A 27367-nucleotide genomic window follows, 5' to 3' on the forward strand; every position below is an offset into this window, starting at 1 on the left:
GCCCCCTCAGCCTCCGGGGGACCCGGGCACCCCCCGGGGTCCAGCGGGGCCCAAGCTGGGCCACTTTCACCGCCCGGATCGCTTCGGGGCACAACCCGGAGGAGGTGGGCTGGCGGGAGGCCCTCCGCAGGCCCCCGAGCCACCGAGCCTGCGCGGCAAGCCCTGCGCCGGCCCCGCCAGGAGCCGGGTGCGGCCGCCGAGCTGAAAAGCATTCCGCTTGATGGCACTGCTGCTCCAGAAATGCCTGCCACCCGGACAGCCCGGCCGCTCCCTCCGCCCTGTGTGCCTGAAAAAGGCCAAGCGAGGCGCCAGAAGCCGCCCAGGCTTTCCAAGCGGCGGCGGGGGTGGGGGGGTGGCGGCCAGCGCCCGCGAGTCCAGGAGCCGCCGTCCCGGCCTTGGGCCTCCTGGCGCGGAGGAGGAAGGCACCCCCAGAGGCGTCCACCACACTGCGGGCATCCAGGGGACCCCTCTGCGCGTCTCCCCGAGCAGCCCAGCCCACCCGGGGAACGGGCACCCTGTCGTCACCTCACTGCCCACTGGGGCGCGGGTGTCTCTGCCACGGTTGTCCCACCCCGGGGCCCGCGTGCCGCCCGGGATGGCTATCGGTGCTTCCCAACACAACATCGCACATGCCCTCAAGATACTAGGAGCTGTTTTCCATTCCCTGAGTGTCTGTCTATTGAACGTGTGCCCCGAGACAACCCCTCTTCTTCCCAAGTGACCCAGGGACAGGGACCCCTCTGCTTCCCAGGTCCCCGGAGGTTTCTCGGGGAGGGGTGGATGACCACACCACGGTGCTGTTTGTGTGTGTGGGGGGGGGGGGGGGGGGAGGGCAACAAGCCTGGCCGTCCGGAGACATTGGTTCCCATCTAGCCGTGACGCGGGCATCTGGACTTCCCGTCTTGTCCTGGCATCCTGGCCTCCTTAGGCCTGCTCCCATCGGGCGGCCTCCGGGTGGGGGTGGGGGGGGGGTGCTCCAGGGCTCAGGAGCCAGCCCAAAGGGGCAGGGGGCCATTGTAGCCGCTGGGGGAACTGGGAGGGCCCCTGCTCCCAGTCTCTCCTCTCACCTGGATGCCAGGCAGCCTCGGCCCGGGGTGGGCGTTTTCCATGCGTTTTGGCAGAGCTGGGCAGGAGAACGACCCTCACTGGGGGTGGGGGTGGGATGGTGGGGGCAGTTTTCAGGGGTGTGTGTGTGTGTGTGTGTGTGTGTGTGTGTTGGTTGTTCGGGCCCAGGCCCGCGCCCACGCCCGCGTTTGGTTCTTAGGCCTCTGGGCATCAGCGCAGAGAGGCTTCCCCCCACCCTGGGCTAAACCAGTGCTCCCTACGCAGGTGAGGAAGGCGGAGGGGCCTAAGAGCCTCCAGCCCATACCCCCCCCCCCCCGGCGCTTTCAGAGCAGCTTCCTCCTGTCCCTCTCAGAGATGGGGGTTGGCCTGGGTCCCGAGCCTTGGCTTCTCCAGACCCCGTCCCTGGGCCTCATCCCGACTGCCCTCCCCTCTGCACTTTCCCTGGGCTGCGCGGCCGGCAAGCCGGCCAGCAAGCCACAGCAAGACTGTGTAGTGAGACCCAGGGCGGTATTTTCCGACGAAAGGACGGACCACTGAATGTAAGAGGGGAAGCAAGAGCGATGCCCAAATGATGAATGAGTGAAGGAAAGGAGGGTTGGCTGGCTGGCTGGCTGGCTGGCTGGCCGGCCGGTCGGCCGGCTGGCTGGCTGGCTGGCTGGGGCTGATCGGGTAGAGACAGAGTGACAAGGGGTGTTACCCTGGTGGGGCTGGTGAACCACCGGCCCTCACAGAGGAGGTCATCTCCCTGTGTGGATGGGGCCTCTCAGTCTGTCCGCGGGTCCCCAGGACCCCCGCCCGCTCCCGCCGTGCCCCCACCTCACCCACAACACAATGGGGCACCCAAGGGTAGAGTGACAGTGACTACCGGAGACCCCTGGCGGAGAGCGTGGGGCGACCCAGGCCACCCCCGCCACCCGGCCAGCGCCCCCCATCCGCTACAATGGCCTACTCCCCCTTTCGGCCTGCTCCTGAGCCCTCGAGCCCCTTGAGGCGGCCTGAGGGGAGAGCAGGAGGCAGGCCGGGATGCCAGGGCAAGAGGGGAAGTTCAGATGCCAGACAGTGGCGCGGCTAGCTGGCAATCAAGGCCTCGGGAGAGCCTGGACGGTCCCCAGCCCCAGCCCCAGCCCCAGCCCCAGCCCCAGCCCCAGCCCCAGCCCCACCCAGCCCCAGCAGAGGTTCTCCCAGCTTCGGGCGTGTGTGGGCCACACAGGAAGAAGAGGCTTGTCTTGGGCCACCCATTGAATACAGACACACTAAAGAAGAGAAAATCATCTCAGGATGTTTTCGGGAGATGGGCGATTTTGTCTGGGGAAGGGTGGCCAGGACGCCCCTGGGAGAGAGAGACACGCTTCCACCAGGGGGCAGTGTCGTGGTGACAGGGTCCCCGGTTCCCCCCGGGTGGGTGGACTGGGCCGCCCGGGAGACACGTGCCAGGAGCGAGGTTCCCCCCCCACCCCGGGGACGCAGGTCGTGCTGTGGACGCCTTCCTAAGTGCCCTTCCTCCTGCGCCCAGGGAGGCCCTGGGCCGCGACAACGGCTCCCCAGCAGGCCACGAGAGCCCACCCCCGCCCGGAAGGCTCCGTTGGTTTCTGGCCTCTCACTGGGCCCATTTTCAGGCACCGAGGGCGGAGGGGGCGATCAGGCTGTCCGGGCGGATCAGGCTGTCAGGGCCCGGGGCGTTTCCTGAGCAGCAGGGCGGTCAAGGGCAGCCTTCCTGAGCTCGTCCTCCGCCTCCCGTTGCCGGCGGTCGCGGCCAAGGCCTGCGGCGGCCGGCACCGTGGCTCCGGGGCCTGGAGAGGACTCCGGAGGCCAAAGCCGGCCGCCAGCCCACCTCCAGGGTGTCCCCGGTCGCGACCCGGGCGGCGGAGGCGGCCCCGCCGGCCGGGGCCCTGCTGGGCCAAGGAGCTGCCCGGGGTGGCCGTTGGGGCCGAGGGGGCGTGGCCTCGGCGGGCGCCCTGTTCCCTAGCAACCCAGGTAACCCCAGCAACCGCGGCAACACGCCCAGGTTCCTTCCGGGTTGGAGGACGCAGGGGCGCTCTGACCCTGGATCCTCGCCCTGGGGGCCGGGGAGAGGTCCATGGTGGGGGGGGGGACGCCTCCCTGGGGTGAGCCCCCACCCGAGGCCTCCGACCCGGCCACCGGGGAAACGGGAGGCCGGGGGTGGGCCGGCCGGCCGGGCCGGGCGGCCTGGAGGCCGGTCAGGGGCGGCGCTTCGCAGGCCGCCTGCGGCTTTTCCGCGTGCTCCGCCCCCGCCGGAGGCCAGGATTTCGGCCCGCAGGGTCCCCCGGTGCAGGTGCGGGGCAGGTGACCGGGAAGAGGGGCTTTGGGCTGTCTTTGGCTGGCACGGAACACCGGCTGGGCTCCCCCCCGCTGGCACTTCCTGTCGCATGCGACGCTGGGTCCCGGTGCCCAGGGGCCACTGCGTGGCCTCGGGTCCCGGATGAAGGACGCGACACGGGGCTAGGAGCCCTAGGTTGACAGGCACGGCGACCTTCGGAGCGAGGCGCTGGACGTCCGTTGTCCTCACGTGTCTTCGGCCAGGCCGCGGCACCGGAACAGCCGGCCCAGCGGCGCCCGTGCCGGGCCGGCCCCCACTGACCCCCACCCATTCACCCCCCGCCCCTTGGCCCCGGCCTGCCTGCCAACACCCCTCCTCCCGTGCCCGGCAGGGACGAGCCACCCCAGGACTTCTTCCCGAGTTGGGGCTGTCGTGGCCCCCGGGGTCCAGACTGAAACGCGGCGAGTGTCCAGGCCTTGGCAGACAGGCTGCACGTCTGGGGGGGGGGGGGGGGGCTGGTGCAGGGGGCACAAGGGACACGGGCTGTCTCTGTCACCCCAGCCGCGGCCAGCCGGAGGGAGCCTCTTCAGGCCCCCAACTGGCTTTCCAGGGCCTGCCCGCTGGCTCTCGGAGGGAGGGCGGGCCAGCCACGGGTTCGAGACCTGGACAGCCGGCGCGGCTGCGTGCAGGCCGGGCCGTTCCTCTTCGCAGCCCGGGCAAGGCTCAGGGCCTGCCGCTGGACGGTGGACAAGAAGGTCTAAGTCTGCCCGTGTGTGGCCGGCTGGGGCCACGGCTCTACCTCACTGGGCTCCTCACTGGGCTCCCGTGTCCTCCACAATGACCTCTCCTTTCCTATGTCCTGTGCCCTCCCGTCCTCTCCCACGAGGGAGGTACAGCCCGGTGCCTCGGTGACAAGCCTGCGCTGCAACCCTGGAGACTCGGACCGAGGGGTGGCACCGGGACTGTAGGGCTCCTTCTGCCCCGGCTCCCTCTTCTGGTTTGAGGGCCTTCGGCTTCCGGCCCCTGCTCCCAGTCTCTCCTCTCACCTGGATGCCAGGCAGCCTCGGCCCGGGGTGGGCGTTTTCCATGCGTTTTGGCAGAGCTGGGCAGGAGAACGACCCTCACTGGGGGTGGGGGTGGGATGGTGGGGGCAGTTTTCAGGGGTGTGTGTGTGTGTGTGTGTGTGTGTGTGTGTGTTGGTTGTTCGGGCCCAGGCCCGCGCCCACGCCCACGTTTGGTTCTTAGGCCTCTGGGCATCAGCGCAGAGAGGCTTCCCCCCACCCTGGGCTAAACCAGTGCTCCCTACGCAGGTGAGGAAGGCGGAGGGGCCTAAGAGCCTCCAGCCCATACCCCCCCCCCCCCGGCGCTTTCAGAGCAGCTTCCTCCTGTCCCTCTCAGAGATGGGGGTTGGCCTGGGTCCCGAGCCTTGGCTTCTCCAGACCCCGTCCCTGGGCCTCATCCCGACTGCCCTCCCCTCTGCACTTTCCCTGGGCTGCGCGGCCGGCAAGCCGGCCAGCAAGCCACAGCAAGACTGTGTAGTGAGACCCAGGGCGGTATTTTCCGACGAAAGGACGGACCACTGAATGTAAGAGGGGAAGCAAGAGCGATGCCCAAATGATGAATGAGTGAAGGAAAGGAGGGTTGGCTGGCTGGCTGGCTGGCTGGCTGGCCGGCCGGTCGGCCGGCTGGCTGGCTGGCTGGCTGGGGCTGATCGGGTAGAGACAGAGTGACAAGGGGTGTTACCCTGGTGGGGCTGGTGAACCACCGGCCCTCACAGAGGAGGTCATCTCCCTGTGTGGATGGGGCCTCTCAGTCTGTCCGCGGGTCCCCAGGACCCCCGCCCGCTCCCGCCGTGCCCCCACCTCACCCACAACACAATGGGGCACCCAAGGGTAGAGTGACAGTGACTACCGGAGACCCCTGGCGGAGAGCGTGGGGCGACCCAGGCCACCCCCGCCACCCGGCCAGCGCCCCCCATCCGCTACAATGGCCTACTCCCCCTTTCGGCCTGCTCCTGAGCCCTCGAGCCCCTTGAGGCGGCCTGAGGGGAGAGCAGGAGGCAGGCCGGGATGCCAGGGCAAGAGGGGAAGTTCAGATGCCAGACAGTGGCGCGGCTAGCTGGCAATCAAGGCCTCGGGAGAGCCTGGACGGTCCCCAGCCCCAGCCCCAGCCCCAGCCCCAGCCCCAGCCCCAGCCCCAGCCCCAGCCCCAGCAGAGGTTCTCCCAGCTTCGGGCGTGTGTGGGCCACACAGGAAGAAGAGGCTTGTCTTGGGCCACCCATTGAATACAGACACACTAAAGAAGAGAAAATCATCTCAGGATGTTTTCGGGAGATGGGCGATTTTGTCTGGGGAAGGGTGGCCAGGACGCCCCTGGGAGAGAGAGACACGCTTCCACCAGGGGGGCAGTGTCGTGGTGACAGGGTCCCCGGTTCCCCCGGGTGGGTGGACTGGGCCGCCCGGGAGACACGTGCCAGGAGCGAGGTTCCCCCCCACCCCGGGGACGCAGGTCGTGCTGTGGACGCCTTCCTAAGTGCCCTTCCTCCTGCGCCCAGGGAGGCCCTGGGCCGCGACAACGGCTCCCCAGCAGGCCACGAGAGCCCACCCCCGCCCGGAAGGCTCCGTTGGTTTCTGGCCTCTCACTGGGCCCATTTTCAGGCACCGAGGGCGGAGGGGGCGATCAGGCTGTCCGGGCGGATCAGGCTGTCAGGGCCCGGGGCGTTTCCTGAGCAGCAGGGCGGTCAAGGGCAGCCTTCCTGAGCTCGTCCTCCGCCTCCCGTTGCCGGCGGTCGCGGCCAAGGCCTGCGGCGGCCGGCACCGTGGCTCCGGGGCCTGGAGAGGACTCCGGAGGCCAAAGCCGGCCGCCAGCCCACCTCCAGGGTGTCCCCGGTCGCGACCCGGGCGGCGGAGGCGGCCCCGCCGGCCGGGGCCCTGCTGGGCCAAGGAGCTGCCCGGGGTGGCCGTTGGGGCCGAGGGGGCGTGGCCTCGGCGGGCGCCCTGTTCCCTAGCAACCCAGGTAACCCCAGCAACCGCGGCAACACGCCCAGGTTCCTTCCGGGTTGGAGGACGCAGGGGCGCTCTGACCCTGGATCCTCGCCCTGGGGGCCGGGGAGAGGTCCATGGTGGGGGGGGGGGGGACGCCTCCCGGGGGGGAGCCCCCACCCGAGGCCTCCGACCCGGCCACCGGGGGAAACGGGAGGCCGGGGGTGGGCCGGCCGGCCGGGCCGGGCGGCCTGGAGGCCGGTCAGGGGCGGCGCTTCGCAGGCCGCCTGCGGCTTTTCCGCGTGCTCCGCCCCCGCCGGAGGCCAGGATTTCGGCCCGCAGGGTCCCCCCGGGTGCAGGTGCGGGGCAGGTGACCGGGAAGAGGGGCTTTGGGCTGTCTTTGGCTGGCACGGAACACCGGCTGGGCTCCCCCCCGCTGGCACTTCCTGTCGCATGCGACGCTGGGTCCCGGTGCCCAGGGGCCACTGCGTGGCCTCGGGTCCCGGATGAAGGACGCGACACGGGGCTAGGAGCCCTAGGTTGACAGGCACGGCGACCTTCGGAGCGAGGCGCTGGACGTCCGTTGTCCTCACGTGTCTTCGGCCAGGCCGCGGCACCGGAACAGCCGGCCCAGCGGCGCCCGTGCCGGGCCGGCCCCCACTGACCCCCACCCATTCACCCCCCGCCCCTTGGCCCCGGCCTGCCTGCCAACACCCCTCCTCCCGTGCCCGGCAGGGACGAGCCACCCCAGGACTTCTTCCCGAGTTGGGGCTGTCGTGGCCCCCGGGGTCCAGACTGAAACGCGGCGAGTGTCCAGGCCTTGGCAGACAGGCTGCACGTCTGGGGGGGGGGGGGGGGCTGGTGCAGGGGGCACAAGGGACACGGGCTGTCTCTGTCACCCCAGCCGCGGCCAGCCGGAGGGAGCCTCTTCAGGCCCCCAACTGGCTTTCCAGGGCCTGCCCGCTGGCTCTCGGAGGGAGGGCGGGCCAGCCACGGGTTCGAGACCTGGACAGCCGGCGCGGCTGCGTGCAGGCCGGGCCGTTCCTCTTCGCAGCCCGGGCAAGGCTCAGGGCCTGCCGCTGGACGGTGGACAAGAAGGTCTAAGTCTGCCCGTGTGTGGCCGGCTGGGGCCACGGCTCTACCTCACTGGGCTCCTCACTGGGCTCCCGTGTCCTCCACAATGACCTCTCCTTTCCTATGTCCTGTGCCCTCCCGTCCTCTCCCACGAGGGAGGTACAGCCCGGTGCCTCGGTGACAAGCCTGCGCTGCAACCCTGGAGACTCGGACCGAGGGGTGGCACCGGGACTGTAGGGCTCCTTCTGCCCCGGCTCCCTCTTCTGGTTTGAGGGCCTTCGGCTTCCGGCCCCTGCTCCCAGTCTCTCCTCTCACCTGGATGCCAGGCAGCCTCGGCCCGGGGTGGGCGTTTTCCATGCGTTTTGGCAGAGCTGGGCAGGAGAACGACCCTCACTGGGGGTGGGGGTGGGATGGTGGGGGCAGTTTTCAGGGGGGTGTGTGTGTGTGTGTGTGTGTGTGTGTGTGTGTTGGTTGTTCGGGCCCAGGCCCGCGCCCACGCCCACGTTTGGTTCTTAGGCCTCTGGGCATCAGCGCAGAGAGGCTTCCCCCCACCCTGGGCTAAACCAGTGCTCCCTACGCAGGTGAGGAAGGCGGAGGGGCCTAAGAGCCTCCAGCCCATACCCCCCCCCCCCCCGGCGCTTTCAGAGCAGCTTCCTCCTGTCCCTCTCAGAGATGGGGGTTGGCCTGGGTCCCGAGCCTTGGCTTCTCCAGACCCCGTCCCTGGGCCTCATCCCGACTGCCCTCCCCTCTGCACTTTCCCTGGGCTGCGCGGCCGGCAAGCCGGCCAGCAAGCCACAGCAAGACTGTGTAGTGAGACCCAGGGCGGTATTTTCCGACGAAAGGACGGACCACTGAATGTAAGAGGGGAAGCAAGAGCGATGCCCAAATGATGAATGAGTGAAGGAAAGGAGGGTTGGCTGGCTGGCTGGCTGGCTGGCTGGCCGGCCGGTCGGCCGGCTGGCTGGCTGGCTGGCTGGGGCTGATCGGGTAGAGACAGAGTGACAAGGGGTGTTACCCTGGTGGGGCTGGTGAACCACCGGCCCTCACAGAGGAGGTCATCTCCCTGTGTGGATGGGGCCTCTCAGTCTGTCCGCGGGTCCCCAGGACCCCCGCCCGCTCCCGCCGTGCCCCCACCTCACCCACAACACAATGGGGCACCCAAGGGTAGAGTGACAGTGACTACCGGAGACCCCTGGCGGAGAGCGTGGGGCGACCCAGGCCACCCCCGCCACCCGGCCAGCGCCCCCCATCCGCTACAATGGCCTACTCCCCCTTTCGGCCTGCTCCTGAGCCCTCGAGCCCCTTGAGGCGGCCTGAGGGGAGAGCAGGAGGCAGGCCGGGATGCCAGGGCAAGAGGGGAAGTTCAGATGCCAGACAGTGGCGCGGCTAGCTGGCAATCAAGGCCTCGGGAGAGCCTGGACGGTCCCCAGCCCCAGCCCCAGCCCCAGCCCCAGCCCCAGCCCCAGCCCCAGCCCCAGCCCCAGCCCCAGCCCCAGCCCCAGCAGAGGTTCTCCCAGCTTCGGGCGTGTGTGGGCCACACAGGAAGAAGAGGCTTGTCTTGGGCCACCCATTGAATACAGACACACTAAAGAAGAGAAAATCATCTCAGGATGTTTTCGGGAGATGGGCGATTTTGTCTGGGGAAGGGTGGCCAGGACGCCCCTGGGAGAGAGAGACACGCTTCCACCAGGGGGCAGTGTCGTGGTGACAGGGTCCCCGGTTCCCCCGGGTGGGTGGACTGGGCCGCCCGGGAGACACGTGCCAGGAGCGAGGTTCCCCCCCCACCCCGGGGACGCAGGTCGTGCTGTGGACGCCTTCCTAAGTGCCCTTCCTCCTGCGCCCAGGGAGGCCCTGGGCCGCGACAACGGCTCCCCAGCAGGCCACGAGAGCCCACCCCCGCCCGGAAGGCTCCGTTGGTTTCTGGCCTCTCACTGGGCCCATTTTCAGGCACCGAGGGCGGAGGGGGCGATCAGGCTGTCCGGGCGGATCAGGCTGTCAGGGCCCGGGGCGTTTCCTGAGCAGCAGGGCGGTCAAGGGCAGCCTTCCTGAGCTCGTCCTCCGCCTCCCGTTGCCGGCGGTCGCGGCCAAGGCCTGCGGCGGCCGGCACCGTGGCTCCGGGGCCTGGAGAGGACTCCGGAGGCCAAAGCCGGCCGCCAGCCCACCTCCAGGGTGTCCCCGGTCGCGACCCGGGCGGCGGAGGCGGCCCCGCCGGCCGGGGCCCTGCTGGGCCAAGGAGCTGCCCGGGGTGGCCGTTGGGGCCGAGGGGGCGTGGCCTCGGCGGGCGCCCTGTTCCCTAGCAACCCAGGTAACCCCAGCAACCGCGGCAACACGCCCAGGTTCCTTCCGGGTTGGAGGACGCAGGGGCGCTCTGACCCTGGATCCTCGCCCTGGGGGCCGGGGAGAGGTCCATGGTGGGGGGGGGGGACGCCTCCCTGGGGTGAGCCCCCACCCGAGGCCTCCGACCCGGCCACCGGGGAAACGGGAGGCCGGGGGTGGGCCGGCCGGCCGGGCCGGGCGGCCTGGAGGCCGGTCAGGGGCGGCGCTTCGCAGGCCGCCTGCGGCTTTTCCGCGTGCTCCGCCCCCGCCGGAGGCCAGGATTTCGGCCCGCAGGGTCCCCCGGGTGCAGGTGCGGGGCAGGTGACCGGGAAGAGGGGCTTTGGGCTGTCTTTGGCTGGCACGGAACACCGGCTGGGCTCCCCCCCCGCTGGCACTTCCTGTCGCATGCGACGCTGGGTCCCGGTGCCCAGGGGCCACTGCGTGGCCTCGGGTCCCGGATGAAGGACGCGACACGGGGCTAGGAGCCCTAGGTTGACAGGCACGGCGACCTTCGGAGCGAGGCGCTGGACGTCCGTTGTCCTCACGTGTCTTCGGCCAGGCCGCGGCACCGGAACAGCCGGCCCAGCGGCGCCCGTGCCGGGCCGGCCCCCACTGACCCCCACCCATTCACCCCCGCCCCTTGGCCCCGGCCTGCCTGCCAACACCCCTCCTCCCGTGCCCGGCAGGGACGAGCCACCCCAGGACTTCTTCCCGAGTTGGGGCTGTCGTGGCCCCCGGGGTCCAGACTGAAACGCGGCGAGTGTCCAGGCCTTGGCAGACAGGCTGCACGTCTGGGGGGGGGGGGGGGCTGGTGCAGGGGGCACAAGGGACACGGGCTGTCTCTGTCACCCCAGCCGCGGCCAGCCGGAGGGAGCCTCTTCAGGCCCCCAACTGGCTTTCCAGGGCCTGCCCGCTGGCTCTCGGAGGGAGGGCGGGCCAGCCACGGGTTCGAGACCTGGACAGCCGGCGCGGCTGCGTGCAGGCCGGGCCGTTCCTCTTCGCAGCCCGGGCAAGGCTCAGGGCCTGCCGCTGGACGGTGGACAAGAAGGTCTAAGTCTGCCCGTGTGTGGCCGGCTGGGGCCACGGCTCTACCTCACTGGGCTCCTCACTGGGCTCCCGTGTCCTCCACAATGACCTCTCCTTTCCTATGTCCTGTGCCCTCCCGTCCTCTCCCACGAGGGAGGTACAGCCCGGTGCCTCGGTGACAAGCCTGCGCTGCAACCCTGGAGACTCGGACCGAGGGGTGGCACCGGGACTGTAGGGCTCCTTCTGCCCCGGCTCCCTCTTCTGGTTTGAGGGCCTTCGGCTTCCGGCCCCTGCTCCCAGTCTCTCCTCTCACCTGGATGCCAGGCAGCCTCGGCCCGGGGTGGGCGTTTTCCATGCGTTTTGGCAGAGCTGGGCAGGAGAACGACCCTCACTGGGGGTGGGGGTGGGATGGTGGGGGCAGTTTTCAGGGGTGTGTGTGTGTGTGTGTGTGTGTGTGTGTGTGTGTGTTGGTTGTTCGGGCCCAGGCCCGCGCCCACGCCCACGTTTGGTTCTTAGGCCTCTGGGCATCAGCGCAGAGAGGCTTCCCCCCACCCTGGGCTAAACCAGTGCTCCCTACGCAGGTGAGGAAGGCGGAGGGGCCTAAGAGCCTCCAGCCCATACCCCCCCCCCCCGGCGCTTTCAGAGCAGCTTCCTCCTGTCCCTCTCAGAGATGGGGGTTGGCCTGGGTCCCGAGCCTTGGCTTCTCCAGACCCCGTCCCTGGGCCTCATCCCGACTGCCCTCCCCTCTGCACTTTCCCTGGGCTGCGCGGCCGGCAAGCCGGCCAGCAAGCCACAGCAAGACTGTGTAGTGAGACCCAGGGCGGTATTTTCCGACGAAAGGACGGACCACTGAATGTAAGAGGGGAAGCAAGAGCGATGCCCAAATGATGAATGAGTGAAGGAAAGGAGGGTTGGCTGGCTGGCTGGCTGGCTGGCTGGCCGGCCGGTCGGCCGGCTGGCTGGCTGGCTGGCTGGGGCTGATCGGGTAGAGACAGAGTGACAAGGGGTGTTACCCTGGTGGGGCTGGTGAACCACCGGCCCTCACAGAGGAGGTCATCTCCCTGTGTGGATGGGGCCTCTCAGTCTGTCCGCGGGTCCCCAGGACCCCCGCCCGCTCCCGCCGTGCCCCCACCTCACCCACAACACAATGGGGCACCCAAGGGTAGAGTGACAGTGACTACCGGAGACCCCTGGCGGAGAGCGTGGGGCGACCCAGGCCACCCCCGCCACCCGGCCAGCGCCCCCCATCCGCTACAATGGCCTACTCCCCCTTTCGGCCTGCTCCTGAGCCCTCGAGCCCCTTGAGGCGGCCTGAGGGGAGAGCAGGAGGCAGGCCGGGATGCCAGGGCAAGAGGGGAAGTTCAGATGCCAGACAGTGGCGCGGCTAGCTGGCAATCAAGGCCTCGGGAGAGCCTGGACGGTCCCCAGCCCCAGCCCCAGCCCCAGCCCCAGCCCCAGCCCCAGCCCCAGCCCCAGCCCCAGCCCCAGCAGAGGTTCTCCCAGCTTCGGGCGTGTGTGGGCCACACAGGAAGAAGAGGCTTGTCTTGGGCCACCCATTGAATACAGACACACTAAAGAAGAGAAAATCATCTCAGGATGTTTTCGGGAGATGGGCGATTTTGTCTGGGGAAGGGTGGCCAGGACGCCCCTGGGAGAGAGAGACACGCTTCCACCAGGGGGCAGTGTCGTGGTGACAGGGTCCCCCGGTTCCCCCGGGTGGGTGGACTGGGCCGCCCGGGAGACACGTGCCAGGAGCGAGGGTCCCCCCCCACCCCGGGGACGCAGGTCGTGCTGTGGACGCCTTCCTAAGTGCCCTTCCTCCTGCGCCCAGGGAGGCCCTGGGCCGCGACAACGGCTCCCCAGCAGGCCACGAGAGCCCACCCCCGCCCGGAAGGCTCCGTTGGTTTCTGGCCTCTCACTGGGCCCATTTTCAGGCACCGAGGGCGGAGGGGGCGATCAGGCTGTCCGGGCGGATCAGGCTGTCAGGGCCCGGGGCGTTTCCTGAGCAGCAGGGCGGTCAAGGGCAGCCTTCCTGAGCTCGTCCTCCGCCTCCCGTTGCCGGCGGTCGCGGCCAAGGCCTGCGGCGGCCGGCACCGTGGCTCCGGGGCCTGGAGAGGACTCCGGAGGCCAAAGCCGGCCGCCAGCCCACCTCCAGGGTGTCCCCGGTCGCGACCCGGGCGGCGGAGGCGGCCCCGCCGGCCGGGGCCCTGCTGGGCCAAGGAGCTGCCCGGGGTGGCCGTTGGGGCCGAGGGGGCGTGGCCTCGGCGGGCGCCCTGTTCCCTAGCAACCCAGGTAACCCCAGCAACCGCGGCAACACGCCCAGGTTCCTTCCGGGTTGGAGGACGCAGGGGCGCTCTGACCCTGGATCCTCGCCCTGGGGGCCGGGGAGAGGTCCATGGTGGGGGGGGGGGGGGCGCCTCCCTGGGGTGAGCCCCCACCCGAGGCCTCCGACCCGGCCACCGGGGGAAACGGGAGGCCGGGGGTGGGCCGGCCGGCCGGGCCGGGCGGCCTGGAGGCCGGTCAGGGGCGGCGCTTCGCAGGCCGCCTGCGGCTTTTCCGCGTGCTCCGCCCCCGCCGGAGGCCAGGATTTCGGCCCGCAGGGTCCCCCGGGTGCAGGTGCGGGGCAGGTGACCGGGAAGAGGGGCTTTGGGCTGTCTTTGGCTGGCACGGAACACCGGCTGGGCTCCCCCCCGCTGGCACTTCCTGTCGCATGCGACGCTGGGTCCCGGTGCCCAGGGGCCACTGCGTGGCCTCGGGTCCCGGATGAAGGACGCGACACGGGGCTAGGAGCCCTAGGTTGACAGGCACGGCGACCTTCGGAGCGAGGCGCTGGACGTCCGTTGTCCTCACGTGTCTTCGGCCAGGCCGCGGCACCGGAACAGCCGGCCCAGCGGCGCCCGTGCCGGGCCGGCCCCCACTGACCCCCACCCATTCACCCCCGCCCCTTGGCCCCGGCCTGCCTGCCAACACCCCTCCTCCCGTGCCCGGCAGGGACGAGCCACCCCAGGACTTCTTCCCGAGTTGGGGCTGTCGTGGCCCCCGGGGTCCAGACTGAAACGCGGCGAGTGTCCAGGCCTTGGCAGACAGGCTGCACGTCTGGGGGGGGGGGGGGGGCTGGTGCAGGGGGCACAAGGGACACGGGCTGTCTCTGTCACCCCAGCCGCGGCCAGCCGGAGGGAGCCTCTTCAGGCCCCCAACTGGCTTTCCAGGGCCTGCCCGCTGGCTCTCGGAGGGAGGGCGGGCCAGCCACGGGTTCGAGACCTGGACAGCCGGCGCGGCTGCGTGCAGGCCGGGCCGTTCCTCTTCGCAGCCCGGGCAAGGCTCAGGGCCTGCCGCTGGACGGTGGACAAGAAGGTCTAAGTCTGCCCGTGTGTGGCCGGCTGGGGCCACGGCTCTACCTCACTGGGCTCCTCACTGGGCTCCCGTGTCCTCCACAATGACCTCTCCTTTCCTATGTCCTGTGCCCTCCCGTCCTCTCCCACGAGGGAGGTACAGCCCGGTGCCTCGGTGACAAGCCTGCGCTGCAACCCTGGAGACTCGGACCGAGGGGTGGCACCGGGACTGTAGGGCTCCTTCTGCCCCGGCTCCCTCTTCTGGTTTGAGGGCCTTCGGCTTCCGGCCCCTGCTCCCAGTCTCTCCTCTCACCTGGATGCCAGGCAGCCTCGGCCCGGGGTGGGCGTTTTCCATGCGTTTTGGCAGAGCTGGGCAGGAGAACGACCCTCACTGGGGGTGGGGGTGGGATGGTGGGGGCAGTTTTCAGGGGTGTGTGTGTGTGTGTGTGTGTGTGTGTGTGTGTGTGTGTTGGTTGTTCGGGCCCAGGCCCGCGCCCACGCCCACGTTTGGTTCTTAGGCCTCTGGGCATCAGCGCAGAGAGGCTTCCCCCCACCCTGGGCTAAACCAGTGCTCCCTACGCAGGTGAGGAAGGCGGAGGGGCCTAAGAGCCTCCAGCCCATACCCCCCCCCCCCGGCGCTTTCAGAGCAGCTTCCTCCTGTCCCTCTCAGAGATGGGGGTTGGCCTGGGTCCCGAGCCTTGGCTTCTCCAGACCCCGTCCCTGGGCCTCATCCCGACTGCCCTCCCCTCTGCACTTTCCCTGGGCTGCGCGGCCGGCAAGCCGGCCAGCAAGCCACAGCAAGACTGTGTAGTGAGACCCAGGGCGGTATTTTCCGACGAAAGGACGGACCACTGAATGTAAGAGGGGAAGCAAGAGCGATGCCCAAATGATGAATGAGTGAAGGAAAGGAGGGTTGGCTGGCTGGCTGGCTGGCTGGCTGGCCGGCCGGTCGGCCGGCTGGCTGGCTGGCTGGCTGGGGCTGATCGGGTAGAGACAGAGTGACAAGGGGTGTTACCCTGGTGGGGCTGGTGAACCACCGGCCCTCACAGAGGAGGTCATCTCCCTGTGTGGATGGGGCCTCTCAGTCTGTCCGCGGGTCCCCAGGACCCCCGCCCGCTCCCGCCGTGCCCCCACCTCACCCACAACACAATGGGGCACCCAAGGGTAGAGTGACAGTGACTACCGGAGACCCCTGGCGGAGAGCGTGGGGCGACCCAGGCCACCCCCGCCACCCGGCCAGCGCCCCCCATCCGCTACAATGGCCTACTCCCCCTTTCGGCCTGCTCCTGAGCCCTCGAGCCCCTTGAGGCGGCCTGAGGGGAGAGCAGGAGGCAGGCCGGGATGCCAGGGCAAGAGGGGAAGTTCAGATGCCAGACAGTGGCGCGGCTAGCTGGCAATCAAGGCCTCGGGAGAGCCTGGACGGTCCCCAGCCCCAGCCCCAGCCCCAGCCCCAGCCCCCGCCCCCCCCCCAGCCCCAGCCCCAGCAGAGGTTCTCCCAGCTTCGGGCGTGTGTGGGCCACACAGGAAGAAGAGGCTTGTCTTGGGCCACCCATTGAATACAGACACACTAAAGAAGAGAAAATCATCTCAGGATGTTTTCGGGAGATGGGCGATTTTGTCTGGGGAAGGGTGGCCAGGACGCCCCTGGGAGAGAGAGACACGCTTCCACCAGGGGGCAGTGTCGTGGTGACAGGGTCCCCGGTTCCCCCGGGTGGGTGGACTGGGCCGCCCGGGAGACACGTGCCAGGAGCGAGGTTCCCCCCCACCCCGGGGACGCAGGTCGTGCTGTGGACGCCTTCCTAAGTGCCCTTCCTCCTGCGCCCAGGGAGGCCCTGGGCCGCGACAACGGCTCCCCAGCAGGCCACGAGAGCCCACCCCCGCCCGGAAGGCTCCGTTGGTTTCTGGCCTCTCACTGGGCCCATTTTCAGGCACCGAGGGCGGAGGGGGCGATCAGGCTGTCCGGGCGGATCAGGCTGTCAGGGCCCGGGGCGTTTCCTGAGCAGCAGGGCGGTCAAGGGCAGCCTTCCTGAGCTCGTCCTCCGCCTCCCGTTGCCGGCGGTCGCGGCCAAGGCCTGCGGCGGCCGGCACCGTGGCTCCGGGGCCTGGAGAGGACTCCGGAGGCCAAAGCCGGCCGCCAGCCCACCTCCAGGGTGTCCCCGGTCGCGACCCGGGCGGCGGAGGCGGCCCCGCCGGCCGGGGCCCTGCTGGGCCAAGGAGCTGCCCGGGGTGGCCGTTGGGGCCGAGGGGGCGTGGCCTCGGCGGGCGCCCTGTTCCCTAGCAACCCAGGTAACCCCAGCAACCGCGGCAACACGCCCAGGTTCCTTCCGGGTTGGAGGACGCAGGGGCGCTCTGACCCTGGATCCTCGCCCTGGGGGCCGGGGAGAGGTCCATGGTGGGGGGGGGGGGACGCCTCCCTGGGGTGAGCCCCCACCCGAGGCCTCCGACCCGGCCACCGGGGAAACGGGAGGCCGGGGGTGGGCCGGCCGGCCGGGCCGGGCGGCCTGGAGGCCGGTCAGGGGCGGCGCTTCGCAGGCCGCCTGCGGCTTTTCCGCGTGCTCCGCCCCCGCCGGAGGCCAGGATTTCGGCCCGCAGGGTCCCCCGGGTGCAGGTGCGGGGCAGGTGACCGGGAAGAGGGGCTTTGGGCTGTCTTTGGCTGGCACGGAACACCGGCTGGGCTCCCCCCCGCTGGCACTTCCTGTCGCATGCGACGCTGGGTCCCGGTGCCCAGGGGCCACTGCGTGGCCTCGGGTCCCGGATGAAGGACGCGACACGGGGCTAGGAGCCCTAGGTTGACAGGCACGGCGACCTTCGGAGCGAGGCGCTGGACGTCCGTTGTCCTCACGTGTCTTCGGCCAGGCCGCGGCACCGGAACAGCCGGCCCAGCGGCGCCCGTGCCGGGCCGGCCCCCACTGACCCCCACCCATTCACCCCCGCCCCTTGGCCCCGGCCTGCCTGCCAACACCCCTCCTCCCGTGCCCGGCAGGGACGAGCCACCCCAGGACTTCTTCCCGAGTTGGGGCTGTCGTGGCCCCCGGGGTCCAGACTGAAACGCGGCGAGTGTCCAGGCCTTGGCAGACAGGCTGCACGTCTGGGGGGGGGGGGGGGGGGCTGGTGCAGGGGGCACAAGGGACACGGGCTGTCTCTGTCACCCCAGCCGCGGCCAGCCGGAGGGAGCCTCTTCAGGCCCCCAACTGGCTTTCCAGGGCCTGCCCGCTGGCTCTCGGAGGGAGGGCGGGCCAGCCACGGGTTCGAGACCTGGACAGCCGGCGCGGCTGCGTGCAGGCCGGGCCGTTCCTCTTCGCAGCCCGGGCAAGGCTCAGGGCCTGCCGCTGGACGGTGGACAAGAAGGTCTAAGTCTGCCCGTGTGTGGCCGGCTGGGGCCACGGCTCTACCTCACTGGGCTCCTCACTGGGCTCCCGTGTCCTCCACAATGACCTCTCCTTTCCTATGTCCTGTGCCCTCCCGTCCTCTCCCACGAGGGAGGTACAGCCCGGTGCCTCGGTGACAAGCCTGCGCTGCAACCCTGGAGACTCGGACCGAGGGGTGGCACCGGGACTGTAGGGCTCCTTCTGCCCCGGCTCCCTCTTCTGGTTTGAGGGCCTTCGGCTTCCGGCCCCTGCTCCCAGTCTCTCCTCTCACCTGGATGCCAGGCAGCCTCGGCCCGGGGTGGGCGTTTTCCATGCGTTTTGGCAGAGCTGGGCAGGAGAACGACCCTCACTGGGGGTGGGGGTGGGATGGTGGGGGGCAGTTTTCAGGGGGGTGTGTGTGTGTGTGTGTGTGTGTGTGTGTGTGTTGGTTGTTCGGGCCCAGGCCCGCGCCCACGCCCACGTTTGGTTCTTAGGCCTCTGGGCATCAGCGCAGAGAGGCTTCCCCCCACCCTGGGCTAAACCAGTGCTCCCTACGCAGGTGAGGAAGGCGGAGGGGCCTAAGAGCCTCCAGCCCATACCCCCCCCCCCCCCCGGCGCTTTCAGAGCAGCTTCCTCCTGTCCCTCTCAGAGATGGGGGTTGGCCTGGGTCCCGAGCCTTGGCTTCTCCAGACCCCGTCCCTGGGCCTCATCCCGACTGCCCTCCCCTCTGCACTTTCCCTGGGCTGCGCGGCCGGCAAGCCGGCCAGCAAGCCACAGCAAGACTGTGTAGTGAGACCCAGGGCGGTATTTTCCGACGAAAGGACGGACCACTGAATGTAAGAGGGGGAAGCAAGAGCGATGCCCAAATGATGAATGAGTGAAGGAAAGGAGGGTTGGCTGGCTGGCTGGCTGGCTGGCTGGCCGGCCGGTCGGCCGGCTGGCTGGCTGGCTGGCTGGGGCTGATCGGGTAGAGACAGAGTGACAAGGGGTGTTACCCTGGTGGGGCTGGTGAACCACCGGCCCTCACAGAGGAGGTCATCTCCCTGTGTGGATGGGGCCTCTCAGTCTGTCCGCGGGTCCCCAGGACCCCCCGCCCGCTCCCGCCGTGCCCCCACCTCACCCACAACACAATGGGGCACCCAAGGGTAGAGTGACAGTGACTACCGGAGACCCCTGGCGGAGAGCGTGGGGCGACCCAGGCCACCCCCGCCACCCGGCCAGCGCCCCCCATCCGCTACAATGGCCTACTCCCCCTTTCGGCCTGCTCCTGAGCCCTCGAGCCCCTTGAGGCGGCCTGAGGGGAGAGCAGGAGGCAGGCCGGGATGCCAGGGCAAGAGGGGAAGTTCAGATGCCAGACAGTGGCGCGGCTAGCTGGCAATCAAGGCCTCGGGAGAGCCTGGACGGTCCCCAGCCCCAGCCCCAGCCCCAGCCCCAGCCCCAGCCCCAGCCCCAGCAGAGGTTCTCCCAGCTTCGGGCGTGTGTGGGCCACACAGGAAGAAGAGGCTTGTCTTGGGCCACCCATTGAATACAGACACACTAAAGAAGAGAAAATCATCTCAGGATGTTTTCGGGAGATGGGCGATTTTGTCTGGGGAAGGGTGGCCAGGACGCCCCTGGGAGAGAGAGACACGCTTCCACCAGGGGGGCAGTGTCGTGGTGACAGGGTCCCCGGTTCCCCCGGGTGGGTGGACTGGGCCGCCCGGGAGACACGTGCCAGGAGCGAGGTTCCCCCCCACCCCGGGGACGCAGGTCGTGCTGTGGACGCCTTCCTAAGTGCCCTTCCTCCTGCGCCCAGGGAGGCCCTGGGCCGCGACAACGGCTCCCCAGCAGGCCACGAGAGCCCACCCCCGCCCGGAAGGCTCCGTTGGTTTCTGGCCTCTCACTGGGCCCATTTTCAGGCACCGAGGGCGGAGGGGGCGATCAGGCTGTCCGGGCGGATCAGGCTGTCAGGGCCCGGGGCGTTTCCTGAGCAGCAGGGCGGTCAAGGGCAGCCTTCCTGAGCTCGTCCTCCGCCTCCCGTTGCCGGCGGTCGCGGCCAAGGCCTGCGGCGGCCGGCACCGTGGCTCCGGGGCCTGGAGAGGACTCCGGAGGCCAAAGCCGGCCGCCAGCCCACCTCCAGGGTGTCCCCGGTCGCGACCCGGGCGGCGGAGGCGGCCCCGCCGGCCGGGGCCCTGCTGGGCCAAGGAGCTGCCCGGGGTGGCCGTTGGGGCCGAGGGGGCGTGGCCTCGGCGGGCGCCCTGTTCCCTAGCAACCCAGGTAACCCCAGCAACCGCGGCAACACGCCCAGGTTCCTTCCGGGTTGGAGGACGCAGGGGCGCTCTGACCCTGGATCCTCGCCCTGGGGGCCGGGGAGAGGTCCATGGTGGGGGGGGGGGGGGACGCCTCCCTGGGGTGAGCCCCCACCCGAGGCCTCCGACCCGGCCACCGGGGGAAACGGGAGGCCGGGGGTGGGCCGGCCGGCCGGGCCGGGCGGCCTGGAGGCCGGTCAGGGGCGGCGCTTCGCAGGCCGCCTGCGGCTTTTCCGCGTGCTCCGCCCCCGCCGGAGGCCAGGATTTCGGCCCGCAGGGTCCCCCGGGTGCAGGTGCGGGGCAGGTGACCGGGAAGAGGGGCTTTGGGCTGTCTTTGGCTGGCACGGAACACCGGCTGGGCTCCCCCCCGCTGGCACTTCCTGTCGCATGCGACGCTGGGTCCCGGTGCCCAGGGGCCACTGCGTGGCCTCGGGTCCCGGATGAAGGACGCGACACGGGGCTAGGAGCCCTAGGTTGACAGGCACGGCGACCTTCGGAGCGAGGCGCTGGACGTCCGTTGTCCTCACGTGTCTTCGGCCAGGCCGCGGCACCGGAACAGCCGGCCCAGCGGCGCCCGTGCCGGGCCGGCCCCCACTGACCCCCACCCATTCACCCCCGCCCCTTGGCCCCGGCCTGCCTGCCAACACCCCTCCTCCCGTGCCCGGCAGGGACGAGCCACCCCAGGACTTCTTCCCGAGTTGGGGCTGTCGTGGCCCCCGGGGTCCAGACTGAAACGCGGCGAGTGTCCAGGCCTTGGCAGACAGGCTGCACGTCTGGGGGGGGGGGGGGGGCTGGTGCAGGGGGCACAAGGGACACGGGCTGTCTCTGTCACCCCAGCCGCGGCCAGCCGGAGGGAGCCTCTTCAGGCCCCCAACTGGCTTTCCAGGGCCTGCCCGCTGGCTCTCGGAGGGAGGGCGGGCCAGCCACGGGTTCGAGACCTGGACAGCCGGCGCGGCTGCGTGCAGGCCGGGCCGTTCCTCTTCGCAGCCCGGGCAAGGCTCAGGGCCTGCCGCTGGACGGTGGACAAGAAGGTCTAAGTCTGCCCGTGTGTGGCCGGCTGGGGCCACGGCTCTACCTCACTGGGCTCCTCACTGGGCTCCCGTGTCCTCCACAATGACCTCTCCTTTCCTATGTCCTGTGCCCTCCCGTCCTCTCCCACGAGGGAGGTACAGCCCGGTGCCTCGGTGACAAGCCTGCGCTGCAACCCTGGAGACTCGGACCGAGGGGTGGCACCGGGACTGTAGGGCTCCTTCTGCCCCGGCTCCCTCTTCTGGTTTGAGGGCCTTCGGCTTCCGGCCCCTGCTCCCAGTCTCTCCTCTCACCTGGATGCCAGGCAGCCTCGGCCCGGGGTGGGCGTTTTCCATGCGTTTTGGCAGAGCTGGGCAGGAGAACGACCCTCACTGGGGGTGGGGGTGGGATGGTGGGGGCAGTTTTCAGGGGTGTGTGTGTGTGTGTGTGTGTGTGTGTGTGTGTTGGTTGTTCGGGCCCAGGCCCGCGCCCACGCCCACGTTTGGTTCTTAGGCCTCTGGGCATCAGCGCAGAGAGGCTTCCCCCCACCCTGGGCTAAACCAGTGCTCCCTACGCAGGTGAGGAAGGCGGAGGGGCCTAAGAGCCTCCAGCCCATACCCCCCCCCCCCCGGCGCTTTCAGAGCAGCTTCCTCCTGTCCCTCTCAGAGATGGGGGTTGGCCTGGGTCCCGAGCCTTGGCTTCTCCAGACCCCGTCCCTGGGCCTCATCCCGACTGCCCTCCCCTCTGCACTTTCCCTGGGCTGCGCGGCCGGCAAGCCGGCCAGCAAGCCACAGCAAGACTGTGTAGTGAGACCCAGGGCGGTATTTTCCGACGAAAGGACGGACCACTGAATGTAAGAGGGGAAGCAAGAGCGATGCCCAAATGATGAATGAGTGAAGGAAAGGAGGGTTGGCTGGCTGGCTGGCTGGCTGGCTGGCCGGCCGGTCGGCCGGCTGGCTGGCTGGCTGGCTGGGGCTGATCGGGTAGAGACAGAGTGACAAGGGGTGTTACCCTGGTGGGGCTGGTGAACCACCGGCCCTCACAGAGGAGGTCATCTCCCTGTGTGGATGGGGCCTCTCAGTCTGTCCGCGGGTCCCCAGGACCCCCCGCCCGCTCCCGCCGTGCCCCCACCTCACCCACAACACAATGGGGCACCCAAGGGTAGAGTGACAGTGACTACCGGAGACCCCTGGCGGAGAGCGTGGGGCGACCCAGGCCACCCCCGCCACCCGGCCAGCGCCCCCCATCCGCTACAATGGCCTACTCCCCCTTTCGGCCTGCTCCTGAGCCCTCGAGCCCCTTGAGGCGGCCTGAGGGGAGAGCAGGAGGCAGGCCGGGATGCCAGGGCAAGAGGGGAAGTTCAGATGCCAGACAGTGGCGCGGCTAGCTGGCAATCAAGGCCTCGGGAGAGCCTGGACGGTCCCCAGCCCCAGCCCCAGCCCCAGCCCCAGCCCCAGCCCCAGCCCCAGCCCCAGCAGAGGTTCTCCCAGCTTCGGGCGTGTGTGGGCCACACAGGAAGAAGAGGCTTGTCTTGGGCCACCCATTGAATACAGACACACTAAAGAAGAGAAAATCATCTCAGGATGTTTTCGGGAGATGGGCGATTTTGTCTGGGGAAGGGTGGCCAGGACGCCCCTGGGAGAGAGAGACACGCTTCCACCAGGGGGCAGTGTCGTGGTGACAGGGTCCCCGGTTCCCCCGGGTGGGTGGACTGGGCCGCCCGGGAGACACGTGCCAGGAGCGAGGTTCCCCCCCACCCCGGGGACGCAGGTCGTGCTGTGGACGCCTTCCTAAGTGCCCTTCCTCCTGCGCCCAGGGAGGCCCTGGGCCGCGACAACGGCTCCCCAGCAGGCCACGAGAGCCCACCCCCGCCCGGAAGGCTCCGTTGGTTTCTGGCCTCTCACTGGGCCCATTTTCAGGCACCGAGGGCGGAGGGGGGCGATCAGGCTGTCCGGGCGGATCAGGCTGTCAGGGCCCGGGGCGTTTCCTGAGCAGCAGGGCGGTCAAGGGCAGCCTTCCTGAGCTCGTCCTCCGCCTCCCGTTGCCGGCGGTCGCGGCCAAGGCCTGCGGCGGCCGGCACCGTGGCTCCGGGGCCTGGAGAGGACTCCGGAGGCCAAAGCCGGCCGCCAGCCCACCTCCAGGGTGTCCCCGGTCGCGACCCGGGCGGCGGAGGCGGCCCCGCCGGCCGGGGCCCTGCTGGGCCAAGGAGCTGCCCGGGGTGGCCGTTGGGGCCGAGGGGGCGTGGCCTCGGCGGGCGCCCTGTTCCCTAGCAACCCAGGTAACCCCAGCAACCGCGGCAACACGCCCAGGTTCCTTCCGGGTTGGAGGACGCAGGGGCGCTCTGACCCTGGATCCTCGCCCTGGGGGCCGGGGAGAGGTCCATGGTGGGGGGGGGGGGACGCCTCCCTGGGGTGAGCCCCCACCCGAGGCCTCCGACCCGGCCCCCGGGGGAAACGGGAGGCCGGGGGTGGGCCGGCCGGCCGGGCCGGGCGGCCTGGAGGCCGGTCAGGGGCGGCGCTTCGCAGGCCGCCTGCGGCTTTTCCGCGTGCTCCGCCCCCGCCGGAGGCCAGGATTTCGGCCCGCAGGGTCCCCCGGGTGCAGGTGCGGGGCAGGTGACCGGGAAGAGGGGCTTTGGGCTGTCTTTGGCTGGCACGGAACACCGGCTGGGCTCCCCCCCGCTGGCACTTCCTGTCGCATGCGACGCTGGGTCCCGGTGCCCAGGGGCCACTGCGTGGCCTCGGGTCCCGGATGAAGGACGCGACACGGGGCTAGGAGCCCTAGGTTGACAGGCACGGCGACCTTCGGAGCGAGGCGCTGGACGTCCGTTGTCCTCACGTGTCTTCGGCCAGGCCGCGGCACCGGAACAGCCGGCCCAGCGGCGCCCGTGCCGGGCCGGCCCCCACTGACCCCCACCCATTCACCCCCGCCCCTTGGCCCCGGCCTGCCTGCCAACACCCCTCCTCCCGTGCCCGGCAGGGACGAGCCACCCCAGGACTTCTTCCCGAGTTGGGGCTGTCGTGGCCCCCGGGGTCCAGACTGAAACGCGGCGAGTGTCCAGGCCTTGGCAGACAGGCTGCACGTCTGGGGGGGGGGGGGGGGGGGCTGGTGCAGGGGGCACAAGGGACACGGGCTGTCTCTGTCACCCCAGCCGCGGCCAGCCGGAGGGAGCCTCTTCAGGCCCCCAACTGGCTTTCCAGGGCCTGCCCGCTGGCTCTCGGAGGGAGGGCGGGCCAGCCACGGGTTCGAGACCTGGACAGCCGGCGCGGCTGCGTGCAGGCCGGGCCGTTCCTCTTCGCAGCCCGGGCAAGGCTCAGGGCCTGCCGCTGGACGGTGGACAAGAAGGTCTAAGTCTGCCCGTGTGTGGCCGGCTGGGGCCACGGCTCTACCTCACTGGGCTCCTCACTGGGCTCCCGTGTCCTCCACAATGACCTCTCCTTTCCTATGTCCTGTGCCCTCCCGTCCTCTCCCACGAGGGAGGTACAGCCCGGTGCCTCGGTGACAAGCCTGCGCTGCAACCCTGGAGACTCGGACCGAGGGGTGGCACCGGGACTGTAGGGCTCCTTCTGCCCCGGCTCCCTCTTCTGGTTTGAGGGCCTTCGGCTTCCGGCCCCTGCTCCCAGTCTCTCCTCTCACCTGGATGCCAGGCAGCCTCGGCCCGGGGTGGGCGTTTTCCATGCGTTTTGGCAGAGCTGGGCAGGAGAACGACCCTCACTGGGGGTGGGGGTGGGATGGTGGGGGCAGTTTTCAGGGGGTGTGTGTGTGTGTGTGTGTGTGTGTGTGTGTTGGTTGTTCGGGCCCAGGCCCGCGCCCACGCCCACGTTTGGTTCTTAGGCCTCTGGGCATCAGCGCAGAGAGGCTTCCCCCCACCCTGGGCTAAACCAGTGCTCCCTACGCAGGTGAGGAAGGCGGAGGGGCCTAAGAGCCTCCAGCCCATACCCCCCCCCCGGCGCTTTCAGAGCAGCTTCCTCCTGTCCCTCTCAGAGATGGGGGTTGGCCTGGGTCCCGAGCCTTGGCTTCTCCAGACCCCGTCCCTGGGCCTCATCCCGACTGCCCTCCCCTCTGCACTTTCCCTGGGCTGCCCGGCCGGCAAGCCGGCCAGCAAGCCACAGCAAGACTGTGTAGTGAGACCCAGGGCGGTATTTTCCGACGAAAGGACGGACCACTGAATGTAAGAGGGGAAGCAAGAGCGATGCCCAAATGATGAATGAGTGAAGGAAAGGAGGGTTGGCTGGCTGGCTGGCTGGCTGGCTGGCCGGCCGGTCGGCCGGCTGGCTGGCTGGCTGGCTGGGGCTGATCGGGTAGAGACAGAGTGACAAGGGGTGTTACCCTGGTGGGGCTGGTGAACCACCGGCCCTCACAGAGGAGGTCATCTCCCTGTGTGGATGGGGCCTCTCAGTCTGTCCGCGGGTCCCCAGGACCCCCGCCCGCTCCCGCCGTGCCCCCACCTCACCCACAACACAATGGGGCACCCAAGGGTAGAGTGACAGTGACTACCGGAGACCCCTGGCGGAGAGCGTGGGGCGACCCAGGCCACCCCCGCCACCCGGCCAGCGCCCCCCCATCCGCTACAATGGCCTACTCCCCCTTTCGGCCTGCTCCTGAGCCCTCGAGCCCCTTGAGGCGGCCTGAGGGGAGAGCAGGAGGCAGGCCGGGATGCCAGGGCAAGAGGGGAAGTTCAGATGCCAGACAGTGGCGCGGCTAGCTGGCAATCAAGGCCTCGGGAGAGCCTGGAGTGCGCGGTCCCCAGCCCCAGCCCCAGCCCCAGCCCCAGCCCCAGCCCCAGCAGAGGTTCTCCCAGCTTCGGGCGTGTGTGGGCCACACAGGAAGAAGAGGCTTGTCTTGGGCCACCCATTGAATACAGACACACTAAAGAAGAGAAAATCATCTCAGGATGTTTTCGGGAGATGGGCGATTTTGTCTGGGGAAGGGTGGCCAGGACGCCCCTGGGAGAGAGAGACACGCTTCCACCAGGGGGCAGTGTCGTGGTGACAGGGTCCCCGGTTCCCCCGGGTGGGTGGACTGGGCCGCCCGGGAGACACGTGCCAGGAGCGAGGTTCCCCCCCACCCCGGGGACGCAGGTCGTGCTGTGGACGCCTTCCTAAGTGCCCTTCCTCCTGCGCCCAGGGAGGCCCTGGGCCGCGACAACGGCTCCCCAGCAGGCCACGAGAGCCCACCCCCGCCCGGAAGGCTCCGTTGGTTTCTGGCCTCTCACTGGGCCCATTTTCAGGCACCGAGGGCGGAGGGGGCGATCAGGCTGTCCGGGCGGATCAGGCTGTCAGGGCCCGGGGCGTTTCCTGAGCAGCAGGGCGGTCAAGGGCAGCCTTCCTGAGCTCGTCCTCCGCCTCCCGTTGCCGGCGGTCGCGGCCAAGGCCTGCGGCGGCCGGCACCGTGGCTCCGGGGCCTGGAGAGGACTCCGGAGGCCAAAGCCGGCCGCCAGCCCACCTCCAGGGTGTCCCCGGTCGCGACCCGGGCGGCGGAGGCGGCCCCGCCGGCCGGGGCCCTGCTGGGCCAAGGAGCTGCCCGGGGTGGCCGTTGGGGCCGAGGGGGCGTGGCCTCGGCGGGCGCCCTGTTCCCTAGCAACCCAGGTAACCCCAGCAACCGCGGCAACACGCCCAGGTTCCTTCCGGGTTGGAGGACGCAGGGGCGCTCTGACCCTGGATCCTCGCCCTGGGGGCCGGGGAGAGGTCCATGGTGGGGGGGGGGGGACGCCTCCCTGGGGTGAGCCCCCACCCGAGGCCTCCGACCCGGCCACCGGGGAAACGGGAGGCCGGGGGTGGGCCGGCCGGCCGGGCCGGGCGGCCTGGAGGCCGGTCAGGGGCGGCGCTTCGCAGGCCGCCTGCGGCTTTTCCGCGTGCTCCGCCCCCGCCGGAGGCCAGGATTTCGGCCCGCAGGGTCCCCCGGGTGCAGGTGCGGGGCAGGTGACCGGGAAGAGGGGCTTTGGGCTGTCTTTGGCTGGCACGGAACACCGGCTGGGCTCCCCCCCGCTGGCACTTCCTGTCGCATGCGACGCTGGGTCCCGGTGCCCAGGGGCCACTGCGTGGCCTCGGGTCCCGGATGAAGGACGCGACACGGGGCTAGGAGCCCTAGGTTGACAGGCACGGCGACCTTCGGAGCGAGGCGCTGGACGTCCGTTGTCCTCACGTGTCTTCGGCCAGGCCGCGGCACCGGAACAGCCGGCCCAGCGGCGCCCGTGCCGGGCCGGCCCCCACTGACCCCCACCCATTCACCCCCGCCCCTTGGCCCCGGCCTGCCTGCCAACACCCCTCCTCCCGTGCCCGGCAGGGACGAGCCACCCCAGGACTTCTTCCCGAGTTGGGGCTGTCGTGGCCCCCGGGGTCCAGACTGAAACGCGGCGAGTGTCCAGGCCTTGGCAGACAGGCTGCACGTCTGGGGGGGGGGGGGGGGGCTGGTGCAGGGGGCACAAGGGACACGGGCTGTCTCTGTCACCCCAGCCGCGGCCAGCCGGAGGGAGCCTCTTCAGGCCCCCAACTGGCTTTCCAGGGCCTGCCCGCTGGCTCTCGGAGGGAGGGCGGGCCAGCCACGGGTTCGAGACCTGGACAGCCGGCGCGGCTGCGTGCAGGCCGGGCCGTTCCTCTTCGCAGCCCGGGCAAGGCTCAGGGCCTGCCGCTGGACGGTGGACAAGAAGGTCTAA

The 27367-nt window shown here is 70.2% G+C and overlaps 1 protein-coding gene across 1 annotated transcript; it reads left to right on the forward strand.

Moving 5' to 3' along the window:
* Positions 1-220: 220 nt before the first annotated feature.
* Positions 221-27367, forward strand: LOC128626206 (collagen alpha-1(I) chain-like). Its single transcript, XM_053657441.1, has 10 exons — positions 221-605; positions 2824-3039; positions 6143-6358; positions 9488-9703; positions 12817-13032; positions 16143-16358; positions 19460-19675; positions 22778-22993; positions 26085-26300; positions 27168-27367. The coding sequence occupies exons 1-10, from the start codon at positions 221-223 to the stop codon at positions 27365-27367; spliced, it is 2313 nt and encodes a 770-aa protein (XP_053513416.1).

The sequence above is a fragment of the Artibeus jamaicensis genome, unplaced genomic scaffold (genome assembly GCF_021234435.1).
Source record: "Artibeus jamaicensis isolate MK-2021 breed Jamaican fruit bat unplaced genomic scaffold, CSHL_Jam_final scaffold_378, whole genome shotgun sequence".
Lineage (NCBI taxonomy): Eukaryota > Metazoa > Chordata > Mammalia > Chiroptera > Phyllostomidae > Artibeus > Artibeus jamaicensis.

Coding starts and splice junctions, on each gene's coding strand:
- LOC128626206 (XM_053657441.1), top strand. CDS start 221: ATGGCACTGCTGCTCCAGAAATGCCTGCCACCCGGACAGCCCGGCCGC. Junction 606..2,823: donor GCCGCCCGGGATGGCTATCG/GTGCTTCCCAAC, acceptor GTCGCGGCCAAG/GCCTGCGGCGGCCGGCACCG. Junction 26,301..27,167: donor CCTGTTCCCTAGCAACCCAG/GTAACCCCAGCA, acceptor CTGTCACCCCAG/CCGCGGCCAGCCGGAGGGAG.